This window comes from Rhineura floridana, chromosome 2, assembly GCF_030035675.1.
Source record: "Rhineura floridana isolate rRhiFlo1 chromosome 2, rRhiFlo1.hap2, whole genome shotgun sequence".
Taxonomy (NCBI): Eukaryota; Metazoa; Chordata; class Lepidosauria; order Squamata; family Rhineuridae; genus Rhineura; species Rhineura floridana.
The window spans coordinates 88,646,232-88,659,385 of NC_084481.1; the positions used below are offsets into that span (position 1 = coordinate 88,646,232).

The following is a 13,154-nucleotide window of genomic DNA, read 5'->3' on the forward strand; positions in this document are numbered from 1 at the left end:
AAAACTGGATTTTTTTTCCAACCAGTTCCCCCCATTTCCTGTTTTTTAAAAAAAAATATTTTCCTGGGAAATACAAGAAAAATTAGGAAAAAACAGGGCTTTCCCTTTTTTATTTTTCGGGGGGAGGAACAGAGAAATTCTGAAAAAATGGAAAACCCTTTTTTCCCCAGTTTTTCTTCCAGGCCTTCACATCTTTAAGCAGGATACAAGAACTCACAATGAATATACCCAATTCATTTGTAGAACTTTCTGCAGAGGGTGACACAGGCATAGAGAAAAAAAACAAGAAGCTCCTTCCTGTGCCTGTCCCACCTCCCTTCAGGCAGGAGTTTTCCTTGTTCAACTGTGCAAAGGATGGCTGTCCTGCCAACACCACTTCTTCCACAGAGACTGGATGTCTTACCATCTGAACACTTGGATGCTGCCTCACACAAACCGCTATTTATATTGTAAAACAAACACTTCCACTTCAACGGAACATCAAAAGAAGCAACATAATTCCAATATCAAGCAAGGCTATGAAACTACATACCAATAATTTCACAAGAAGCCCACCTCATACATAATGAGTTGGATCCAGATCCAGAGTCCTGTTCACAAGATGCTCTACCATTTAATTCTTCGCTCTACAAAGCTGTTCAGGAGGATTGTGGGATTCTCCAGAACAGTGTGAGAGATGGTCTACTGGGGGAATTGGTGAAAATCGCCTCCCCTCTTCTTCCTAGGAGCCTCTATCATACTGGAATCTCTTCCACAAAGGGAAGGAGCCCTTCTACCCATGTCTGTTCCAACCCCTTGTCAGACAGAGTATGAGGTACTTTGATACACATATAATTGAGAAAACATAAATCAACTTCCCTTAGAGGGAAACATGACAGTTCTGAACAGAAGCACTGGACATTGCAATGTTTGGGGGGGGGGACATTTGTATATATTAATAGCAGTCTAAATCATCTGAGTGCCAGGCCTTTTGTAGCCAAAATGGAGCTCTCCATGCACAAGAGGAAGGTTTCAGCTGACTAGGACTAGGAAGAATCCTAAAATTTGCAGAATTATATATATATAATTAGGAGAAAAACCCTCAGCAGGGAATTAAGCCTCAAAACAGGCCAATGAGGGCTGAGCATACTCAGTGGCCATGGAGATATATATATATATATATATATATATATATATATAGCATATGGGTGTGAAAACCAGAGGGAAGAGGGGAATAGAATAGCTTGAACCCTAAACCGAAGCAATCCACACTGCAACATTTTGTTGCAGATTCCTCTTGTAGAGAATAAAATTTGAAAGCTAAAGAAGCTGGTTTGAAATGAACAGAAACATCTGGATATTTTAAGGTCAGAAAGAGCATTTGTATTGAATTTAAAAAATCCTCTGTTTCTAACGCTTTTGAAAAACGCCTATCGCCTAAACAATAAGATTCTAGAAAAGCGGAAACTTTTGTTGATTTGCGTAGATTTCAGCACTATACACATTAAGTTGAAACTGTTTTTTCTTAAAAGTATTGCTCTCTTCACAAGCCAAGAATTTTGTAACACCAACACTATTTGGTGTTGTTGAAGCTGTATGAGGATTATCACTGAGAATTGTTCTTGGTACAGAACAATGGTAAGGAAGAAAGTGACCTTACAGAATCTTCTATACTACCTATTTTGTTTGAAAAAAACCCTAAACTGCTTAACGTTAGAAATATTCTAAGCAGTGTGCAAATATACAATACAACATGGCATAAAATCAATAAAAACACAAAAGACCATATATGTACAGAAAACAGAGATACAAAGATACAGAGTCCAGTCCTAAGGTCAGGACAGGCCTGAGCAAAAAGGTATGTTTTCAAGAGGCACCTAAAACAGATAACTGATGGTGCTTCACGGAACGGACCACAGAGGGAAGGGAAGGGCATTCCAAACTGGAAAAGCAATAATACAAAATGCCCACTTTCAATTCACTACCCTACAACAGCAGTGAGGAACCTTTTTGGCTTGGTGGGCCATATCCTTATCTCACCTTGCCCATATCTAGGCCAGGTGGGCAGAACAACCCACCTGTCTATCATCTGACATCATACTGACATCAGATGATTGACACCTGTCAAAGTCAGAAGTGCTGTTCAAAGGCTTTGCAAGCCCTATGCTTGACACTTGGGAAGTGCTTCTCAAGTGCCAAGTGTAGGGCTGGTAATCCCCCTTGTGTGGCAGTTCCCAATTATCTGACAACCAGCTGGTTGTTGGGCACTTGGGAACTGCTGTTCAATGGGGCTTTGCCGGCCCTGCTGCTCCACCTTTACCTGCCCCTCACCTGATGGTGTATATGACTTCAGGTGTAGAGCAGGTGGGTGCAGTTTGCCTGAAAAAGCCTTGCAGGCCAAATGGGAAGAGCTAGTAGGCCGGATTAGACCCATGGGACAGAGATTCCCTACCCCACCCCTATATTAATCTTTAGGGTGCAGTGCCACTAACAGGGTTTCAACCTGATGAGCTAAGTGATCAAACAGGTCTCTGCAGAAGGCAGTATTTCAGAAAACTGCCCCAAGTTGTTCAGGGCTTTATCTATCAACTACAAGACCCTGAACATGGCCCAGTAGCTAATCAGAAGCTAGTCCAGATCCCTCAGCACAGGTGCGTGCACACCCAAGTGCTTCACTCCACATCTTAGCTGTGGTGTTATGCACCAGCTGCAGCTTCAGCACTAGCCTCAAGTGAAGTCCCACACAGAGCATGTTATGATGATAATCATGAGGTTACCAGCATATGATTTCCAGTAGCTAAGCTAGCCTTATCCAGAAAAGGGCACAGTTAGTGTAACAACTAAAGTAGCTAGTTCTTACTACTGAAGTAGCTAGAGCACAGGAGGGTGGCAGCAATAGCAACTACGTACAAAACAGAGAATGGGGTAAATACGCTGGTGAAGTGTTGAGAATAATTAAAGAGAGTATGTTACCAATAATACTTAATTAACAGTATTGCCATAAAACACTTATCTGACAATAATTGCAGAAATGCAGCCAAGTCCAAAAAATCCAATAGTAACAGAAATTCAGTCACTGCAGTAGAACACTAAGTGCAAAGCTTTAATAAAATGTTTACACTGTGAGTCTTTAATTCTGTGTTGCAACACAAAGCAATAAAAAACTTTAGAGAATTGCTGATCACCTATGAGAACCCTAACATGAACTTAAGTATATTTAATTAACTTAAGATCTATGACATGAATATCTTCTTCTGGAGTTAGAGGCAATGGATTTAGAAAGAAACTGCATACTTTTAAGCTATGCCTTTATTTAAGGTGGGGAATCTTTTTAGCTCCCTGGACCATATCCTTATCAGGATCTGCCTGATGGAAAATTTGACAGGTGGGAACCCCTGCCCACCAGCCAAAATCCTTTGTGCTTCCCTTTTAAGTCTGGGGACTTAAAGAAGGGAGAAAGACTTGGAAAATGCTTTAAGACAGCCCCCATGCTACCATTTGAGGAAAAGGGAGCGCAGGAGCTATTTTAAAGCCTTTGCAAAAGCCTCTTTGAAGCAGCTTACAAATACCAGCTGCTTCAAAGGGCGCTTGTGCACAGGTCTTTAATCCTCATTCAGCTGATGAACAGAAATTAAATCCTGCTGCCTTAGATGCACGATCCTGATCTCTACTAGGAACAGGATCATATGGCCAACGCAGGATTAAAGCCTCTTCTCCTGTCCATCAGCTGACATCACTAGTGGTTTGGGGGAAATGGTCTTGTGGGCCAAACTGCACCCCCTAGTGGGTCATGGCTGGCCCAGAGGCTGGAGGTTCCCTAACCCTGATTTAATCCTTTATGTACTTTAAGCATATAATTCAACATTACTGAACATCAATGGAGCTGTGCCACTGACTTCAATAAATGCAGCCTTGTGCACCCACACTGTTCAGGTAATAAATGGTTTAATGGCTCTGACTATACAGAACTATTTTTTTACATCAATAAACTTTACAGCTACCTTGCTAACCATTTCTTTGCTTTTTGGCATCAACTTAAATGCATTCTCTGTGTTACTTTATAAGTGTCATTTCTTACCAAGGTGATAATTAAGTCATTTTACAGTTTCTAGAGCAAGTCTGTATCAGCACTTACTTATAGTCAGAATGACAACCCTTTTTGCAATGCTTGAATACTATAATCTCAAAAGAGCAAGGACCTGCAAGAATTAATCAAAGTACTCTTTTCCTCCCCCAAAAGGTATAGGGCAACCCAAGAAAATACAGATACTAACCAGTTTAATATTTGTAATGTTATCATTCCTGTTTATTTCCAAAGTTCAAAGGTTAGTGCCATTACTTAAATAGCCAGAACAGCACTGCCCACACACAAAAAGGAAGTATTGGCAGACTTGTAGGAGTCCCAAGTTTTACAATAATACAAAAAATCTTTAGAGAAAAAACTTACAGCGGGAGGCGTGTTGAATGGATTATCATGGAGGAGGGCATGGCTGACTGGCTGACAGGCATAGTGAATAGGAGCACACAACCTTTTGTTAGTTATAATGCAAAATATAACTAGCATCTTCAAGACTGAAAGATTTAAATTTTAGTTCCATTAATTTTAGCTCTATTTTATTGTACCCCATCCTGAGTTTGCTTTAGTAATAAAGGGTGGGCTAAGAATGTTTTAAAATAAAATCATTAATGGATGAAAGGCCACTTCTTCAGAAGCATGAAGCACAGGTGACAGATATATATGCACACCCAGTTAGGGAGAAGAGAGGAATGTAAACAGTGAGATCAAATGGTTATGAAATGCAAGAGGTACTGTCTGCGACAATTCTATGCAAACCTTAAATGTAAACAACAACTGATCACAATAGCAACAATGCTTAAATACTAGCAAAGTGATAAAGGTGTTAGCACATATTAATATTACGAATATAGTAAGAAGTAACAAAAAAAAGACTTCTATATTCACTCAAACAGGAAAATAAGGGTAGAAATCAAGCATACTTTCCCCAGCTACATAAGACTGAACTTGCCAGAGATCCTTTTCAAACTGTGATTTCCTATATATTCTATAAAAAAACATTATTTCAAATGTGATCTTCCACTAGCCTTTTCAGTCCTTCACCTAACAGAAGCCTGCAACATAAATATCACTAAGATGTGGTCAGCATCTCTCAGCTTTGATCTTCCAACCAACTATGTTGTGGCAAACTTTGAGAAATTTGTTTGCCAAGTATGAGCGGAAGCCGGATAAATTCCTTGTACGTATTTCCACACTTCACAGCTCAGGGCAAAATGAGCCCAGTGTTCACTTTTCCACTTGCAAACACCTGATGATAAGCAATTCTCATAAATTCATAACAGAACCACTGTCACTCAAGAAAGACTAGATCCCTCAAATCACACATTAACATATGTAAAATGAAATTAAACAAGCAGCACAAGGTACAAGCAGGAGCATATACACATGCAAAAACAGCACACTCACCAGAACCACCTTGTCAGTACAAGTCACTTAAATTAAATCATAACCTTTTCTGTCTATACTCCACAACCACACACTGAAATTTCTCATTAGTTAAGATGGCCACCAAAACTCACCAGAGCATACTCTCTTCTACATCAACTTGTCCTTATAATTTATCTTAAACCTCCCCTGTCAGGTTTTAAACCCCACCTTCTACTGCAATCAAAACCTCATTTTAACATAAATCCTAATCAGTGCCCACATTCTATTCTTTAATTAAACAACAGTGTTAAGACTGGGGCCTACTTTTTACCTGATGCTTTTTTGCAAGTATCTCATGGATTTTTGCGCATTTCTTTATCTCTCAAGGCTACCTCTCTGCAATTAAAACCGGATTCTGTAGCTCTATTTGTCTCTAGGTGTGTATGTGGTAGTGGGGCAAAGTCACACTCCATCATAAACCATATTCAATGCTCAGATAAACATGCACACTTACAGTGCTACTTAGTCCCAAGTAAGCATGCATAGGATTGCCTGATCACCACTCAAGGCCTAGATAACTCGCCTCCTTTTCAAGACACACACAGGCTGAAGTCCTGACCCCCGCCACACACACACACACACACACACACACGCACACAGAGCAAGGAACCACTTTTTACTCCTCCCCTTTCTTCCTAGGAAGACCCACAGCCTCATCTTCGCTCTTATTCCTCAATGACAACTCAAGGGTCTTCCCAAACCTTGAATTTGCCAGTACTTGCGGATAACTTGACTTTTCCTAATTACAAGCGCAAGCAGGAAAAGTGGGGTATAACCTGTTATAAATAAAGCTATCTTAAAAAAAAAAAAACCCTCTATATTATATGCATCCTTAGGAGCTCCAAAAAAAAAGCCTCCTTAGAGCCTTTACAGTCTCTTCCACCAATACCAGCACACTGATTTCTACTCTTTCCCGCGCGCCCCCGGGTCAAGCAGCAGAATTTGTGACACACACATACACACTACATACCTGTGGGGCAGAGAGAAGGAAGGGGAGGAGACGGAGGGTCCCCCCAAGCCAGCAGCTCCAGACCCTGAACACTGGAGGGATCCAGGACCCCCGCTTTCCGTTGAATCCTGAACACCCTCACTCCTTACTGGATAGAAATGGGGAGAGGGCGAGAAAAAGAGGCCCAGCAAACCCCCCTCCTCAGGAGGGCAAGTAGCACGTTGGGGGCAAAGAGACTCACAAAAAGCGCGACGGGGAGGGAAGCGTCGAATGACGAAGGGGCCCTACCCGGCGGGTTGGGGGGTCGGCAGGGAGCGCGGGGAGCCCCCCCACCCCGCGGCCGTCACCTATTTAATAAGACCTCCCACCACCGCCGTTCTTTTCCTTCTCAAAAGCTCTTCAGGCTCCGCCTCCCCGACGCAGGAGCCCGTGACTCCATACACACAAATGAGAACGTCAACGTCATGACGTACATTGTAGAAAAATGTGGCGAAGACGGAGGCGCGTTCTCTACATAGACTATGGTTTCGGTGTTGGTAGGTGCATTTGAAAAGCACGATTTTAAAGATTTTCCATAGAGATGGAAAGAATAGGAAGAATGGGGAACCTGTGCTCCCCCTTCCCGAAGTTGTTGGACTCCAACTCTCATCAGCCCCAGGCATCATGGCCAGCTGTCAGGGATGATGGGAGTTGTAGTCCAGTAATAATTGGTCGTCCGCTCGCATCATAAACATCGAATAAAAATGAAAATGCAATTCGGCATCTATAATTTTCTATGGGCGCAGAGCGGTAGCACTTTAGATCTTGACAAGTCTGTAAGGGTGAAAAACACCACTACGACATATACCTGGAGAGATTCGAAAAATAGAGAAATGCACTCCTATGAAGAACCGGAACTTCCTGAATTATTCTCAGATTTTAATGGCGAATCAAGGAAAAGCCGTATTATCACCACCTATTGGTATTATCGCCACCTACTGGCATTTTTTTTAAAACAAAACGCACCTCTCAGCCTTCCATGTACCTTTGTATCCTTAACTTCCTGGATTGGAGTCTTGAAAAATGGAAATGGACTGCCTTGAAGTCGATCCCGATTTATGGCGACCCTATGAATAGGGTTTTCATGGTAAGCGGTATCAGAGGAGGTTTACCATTGCCTTCCTTCTGAGGCTAGTCCTCCCCAGTTGGCTAGGGCCTGCTCAGCTTGCCACAGCCGCAAGACAGCCCCTTCCTTGTTCGCAACTGCCAGCTGGGGGTCATCTGGGCTCCTTGGGACTACAGTATGTAGTTTGCCCATGGCTGCACAGGTGGCAGGGCAAGTAACCCCTGAGCCACTCACTGTGGGGGTGATCTTTAGCTGGCCCTTGATACCCAGGAGATAAGAGTGGGGATTTGAACTCACAGACTCTGGACTCCCAGCCAGGCTCTCCTCCCCACTGTGCTGTACCAGCCCTTGGATTGGAGTCTTACTAGCCTGTAAATCGCACGCTTCAAACGCCTTAACCGGCATTTCCGCTTTCAAATTTATTTAGATCATAAATGTGTAAATCTGAGTATCGCGGGAATAAGGAGCTTCCCGGTTAATTTTAAACAGTTTTCCTCTTCTAACGGTGGAAGAAAACAATGGAGATATCTACGGTTTTACTATAGTTATGTTAAGAGCTCTTCCTCAACAAAAGAGGACAACAAAGTCAGAAGTTCATACTCTTCCTAACTCAGGTCGTATTTCTTGTTTTTTTTTTAGTAATTAAACATTTACTATCACGTCTGCATACAAGTCAGTGAAGCTCAAAGCTTTTGCATGCAACAGAATGCTGTATTCGTCTGGGGGGTGTGGAATCTGAGGATGCAGATTAAGTAATTAGATTGTCCGCGACTGAGGGGTGTTTTGAATGGTATCCATGAGTGGCCATCGGGGGCATCCCCAGCCCTTCTAAGCTGAAATATGAGCCGTGGCCTAGATTGCCAGGAGTTGTAAGCCTCACTTTCAGTAATAGCCCCCAAGTTGAAAGCATAGGGATACTGGACTTATTAGCATGATGCTTATTTTAAACAACACAAATAAAATCACATTCTCCCACACAAAATAAGATCATAGTTGGAATGGACATGCACTCATGGTACGGGGGTTGTTTGCTTTTTGCCTGAGTGGATATGCTGGTGCCTAATCGCACCGTCTAAAATTCTGAGTTTCACTCCTCCACCAGTTTCTATGAACAGCTCTTACTTCTGCTCCTGGTGACATTTAAAAATGGCTTCCCCAGTGCACATCTTTACATTCTCCATCCAGTTTATAAGAGGCATCCCTGTTTTCCTTATCTCTGTGGTTCACATACAAGAGTCCTCTGTATTTCATGAGCAACACCCGCCATAGAGGTGCAAGGGACACCAATGGCCATAGGACAATAGGAAAAACGCACACACAGCTTTCCCATGGTATTCCTCTCCCTCCTTTTTTTTAAATTAAAAATCCAGCGATTGGACTGTGGAAGGATGGGGATATGGGATGTTTTTAATGCTGTTGCTTTGAACTGGTCTGATTTAATTATTTATTAATTACAAAAATGCAATGAATAGCTTATGGGCTAAGGCTTAGAAACATCCTGTGTTATTTTTCCAGCATCTGGTTTTAGCAACAAAGAGCATAAATGAAGATCTCTCACAAGTATTCAAATATAAATTGTGTCAAACCCATTCTCACTTTTTTCCCCCACCCTGGACTTGCTGAGAGAGCCAGTCCTTCTGAAGCACTGTGGGCCATAATAGGCAGTGCAACAACAGCAGAGTTTGGTCAATACATTGCAGGTGTGGATTCACTTCTTCAAAGATTGAATGTATTCACACTACATCAAGGTAATATGGGACAAATATATTAACTGTTTCACAGAAGTGCATTAAGCCAGTAATTGTCTTTGATGGATGTTCTGGTCTATCAATAGAGGATACTACACATCTGATATGGTCATGAGGTGTTGTCAGCGTGCTGGTAACCTTTAAAGGAGACATGATTGTTCAAACCAAGAAGGAGCATTTCCTTGCTGACAAGACAAACAACCATTTATAAATACAAAACTGATAGATATTGGTTGTCAAATAGTGCTGGCAAAGGATGATGCAAGCCTTGTAACTGTGACAGCAGAAGTTGGTTATGCTAAAAAGATGCAATGCTGCTATTACTGGGGAAGAGACAGATCTCCTAATCCTTATATGTTACTACACAAATATTGATGGTTTCACATCACCCTAGAGGAAAATCAAGACTCCACAAAGCAGCCAAAAAAGTATGGAGCATATAAAGATGTGAAATAACTTGGCTCTGAAACTACCCTGTACACACACACATTTGCACACAATTGGTGGCTATGACAGTACTCCATGTTTGCTTGGCACTGAGAAAGGTGTAGCTTTGCTGAAATTAAGAAGTAGTGCACACTTCATGAAACAAGCAAAACGTTTTCTGCAAGGCAACAAAAAACATCTTCAAAGTTGGTGAAAGTGTTCATTTGTCTATACCAACTTTCCCCAACCTGGTACCCTCCACATGTTGTTGGACATCAACCTCCATCAGCCCCAGCTAGCATAGCTACCAGTCAGGAATTGATCCAAAACATTAATATAATTTTTTCATCCATATATCTAGGTAAATTTCTGTAATGTCTCTGGAAGGTTTTGATAAAAATTACATATCCTCTATCACCAGAATGCTAAAATTATTGAAGGTGGAAAGTGAAAGGTTCATTTTGTTAATGCACATGATAACTTTGAACATATTTGTCAAAGTTCAGGCCTTGGTCACATGAAAGTAGCAATCATATTTAAAATCGCAGCTTTTGGAAACGTTCCCTTAGTTATAGTTTTGTAGATTGACATGTTCAGTGCATTATGAACTAAATAAACAGATTAAATTTCTTTTGCAATTAGTTTGACAAGCTACAGTATGTTCTAAGTGGACTAGACCTGACATGAGAACACAACAGGATAAAAAATAGTCTATACAACTGAGTTTTGAAAAGTCCTTTTGCGGACTTCCCAGGAGGATCGTTCCGCCTGTGCTGCCTCTGGGACGAACTCCCGTCTCAGAGGAAGCTTTTTCAGTTTTAATTCCAGTCAGAAGTTTTTTTTACTGGAAAAAATTTTCTCCCAGGCAAGGGAGAAACGCAGAGATTATCCACAGAAAGCTTCGTTTTGTTTGTTGGACTGGAATTCATTGGGATCGCCGATGAAGGAAGGCAGCCAGCAGCGTTGGACGGAGCCAGGGATTACAAACAAGCTCTAACTGATTAAGCGAGACTTTTTTTTTCTTCAAAGAAAAACGGAAATAAACAGGCAAGCATCCTCCTGTCTATTCTTATCATTTTGTTATCGTTACAGCAAAAGAGATTTGTTTAAGAATTAGCAACAAAGAAACCCTGGGTGAGTTATAACTTTCTCATTTATACACGGAATTAAGGAGGAAGAAAATCGAAATAGCCTATCTTTGTTTTTATTGCAAAAAGCTGACATGGAATTGAGCATTATAAAGATATAAACGGATGAGAGGTATCTAATTTGAAGAGAAAAATTTGATTTATATGACATTTGATATTATATGTCTGGGACTATTTTTTCTGGTCTACTTTTTGTTTTTTGACGAATCTGCTTATTCTTTATGCCACTAATTATTTGGACGCTGTGAACCAAATTTGTTTTGCACTTTTGGACACATAAGAGATAAGGCCGTTCGTGCTGTCTAGAGGGTGATGTCATCAGGCTCGGAAGATTAACCCATTTGTGACTGGAATAAGAAATAAACTGTTCTTTGCTTGAGAATAGTGACTATATTGGAAATTGAAGGGGTTTTGTTCTTTTGGTTTTAAGAATGACAATCAAGAAGGTGGCTGAGACCCTGAAAGTACAGGAAGGGGTTCTCTCTCTAAATATGTTTCAGAAAATAATGAATGAGATTAAGCTAACGAAACAAGAGCTGGGACAGAACAGACAAGAGATGAAAATTGAATTTGGCAAAATGAGACAGGAGCTGAAAGAAATTCAGGATTCTATGAGAAAGGAGGTAGATGAGACCAGAGATATAATTGGACAAGAAAAAGAAGATGAAAGAAAAATCAAAGGGAAGGTTCAAGCCCTGGAGATTGGAATAGATTTATCAAATATGGACCTGGAAAAAGATTTGGATTTTATGGCTGTGATGGATCCTAAAGACAAATATTACTGTTTGGAATTTAGTGCTGTCCCTGAAGGCATTGGTGAAGAGATTAGAGATAAAGATATCAACGGCTCAAAAAAATTTCTGGATTGGAAGGATTTGATGGAACTTGAAATAGAGAAAGTTTACAGAATTAATTCCAGATATGTGACAATGGAAAAACTCTCAAGAGATGTGCTAAAACTCTCAAGAGATGTGCTAGTGCATTCTGTAAAAAAGAGGAACAGAGATACAACTTTACAACAACATTTCAGTAATACATTCAGAATTGATGGCAAGGAAATATTTGTGATTAAGGAAATTCCTATCAGACTCTTATTATATGACTATGACAGCAAGATCATTGGGTGTGTAAAGATGGAAGATGGAAGATGGAATCAACACTGATAATGGGAGAATGGGAGAAGAGCTATTGAAATTACTGGACTTAGTAGACTTGAAGAGATGGATCAATAGACATGTCTATTTGGAGAAAAATTGATGGATATATATCTCAAGGATTGGAAACTTCTCTTTGACTTTTTGTGGAAATAATAAAATGATATGATGTTAATGAGATTTGATACTAATTAAGATAACCACTGGAGGAAGGTGATTGTATAATTTTATTAAGAGACAGGTTTGTTATATATCATAGACCTATAGCTGATCTACGACAAATCGGAAGTCAATAGTTTTTATTGTATTAGTTATTAATTTGTTATTTTTGTTTTGTTTTGTTTTTGAAAATTTGAATAAAAATTAATGATAAAAAAAAATGAAAAGTCCTTTTGCTTCCTTCAAGAAATTTCAGTAATGAAAAGAGTCTTCTATTAGATAGGCTTAATCTCAAAAGCAGTCAATTTTTCAGATAAAGCATTAACCTTATCTAGTACTGTAGGCAGAGTATTAACACATACACAAGCAACTGATTGTTCAAGCAAGTTAGTAAAAATAATAGAATCATGTATTTAAAAAGTTCCTTTTTGTAATTAAATACTCCAAACTTTGGCTGGATCACAGCTGGAAGATTTTGCTAATTGTCTTTTAATTTGGCTAAATATATATGTATATATAAATGCAACTCATTCTAAGCAAAGAGCTAATGCAGCTAACAGGAGTTTTCCTCCTTACAGCTCTAATAATTTTTCTCACCCCACAGGATACTGCCAAGTGCAGTAATAATGAAGTAGCTATATTTCAGGTCTTCATTCTTCCCCACTCCTCAAATTCAGTTTCTTCCTGGGGGGAAAAAACTAGAAAGCTTACTTCTTTAGTATTAAGCCAATGTGATGGCTATGCCACATACCAGCTTACAAAATAAGCTGTGTAGGCATCAACCAGCTCATGGAAATACCATCTTGTGATACACACAAACACGAAATAAGGAAGACTAGCCCTCGTTATCTCCTTGGGTACAAGATGAAAAAGCGTTTCTCTTTCTGGACTTTAAAGTACACCACAGACAAAATACATTTTCAAGCTGCAGTTAGTACCCATTGTTAAGTACTCCCATTGAAGATAAAAAACAACTCTGACCA

The 13,154-nt window shown here is 40.2% G+C and overlaps 2 protein-coding genes across 2 annotated transcripts in view; one reads left to right on the forward strand and one right to left on the reverse strand.

Annotated features, from left to right (window-relative positions):
• The window catches only part of MAP3K2 (mitogen-activated protein kinase kinase kinase 2), a 91,293-nt gene extending 84,372 nt beyond the window's left edge, over window positions 1-6,921 (reverse strand). The window contains exon 1 of the mRNA XM_061609216.1: window positions 6,453-6,921. The gene's annotated coding sequence lies outside the window, so the exon portion shown is untranslated. The remainder of the gene's footprint in view (window positions 1-6,452) is intronic.
• Window positions 6,922-7,441: 520 nt separating this feature from the next.
• Window positions 7,442-12,230, forward strand: LOC133376654 (uncharacterized). The gene is made up of 2 exons (XM_061609217.1): window positions 7,442-7,557; window positions 10,353-12,230. Exon 2 carries the CDS (start codon window positions 11,290-11,292, stop codon window positions 12,019-12,021), a length of 732 nt encoding a protein of 243 aa, XP_061465201.1. The 5' UTR covers window positions 7,442-7,557; window positions 10,353-11,289; the 3' UTR covers window positions 12,022-12,230.
• Window positions 12,231-13,154: the final 924 nt, after the last annotated feature.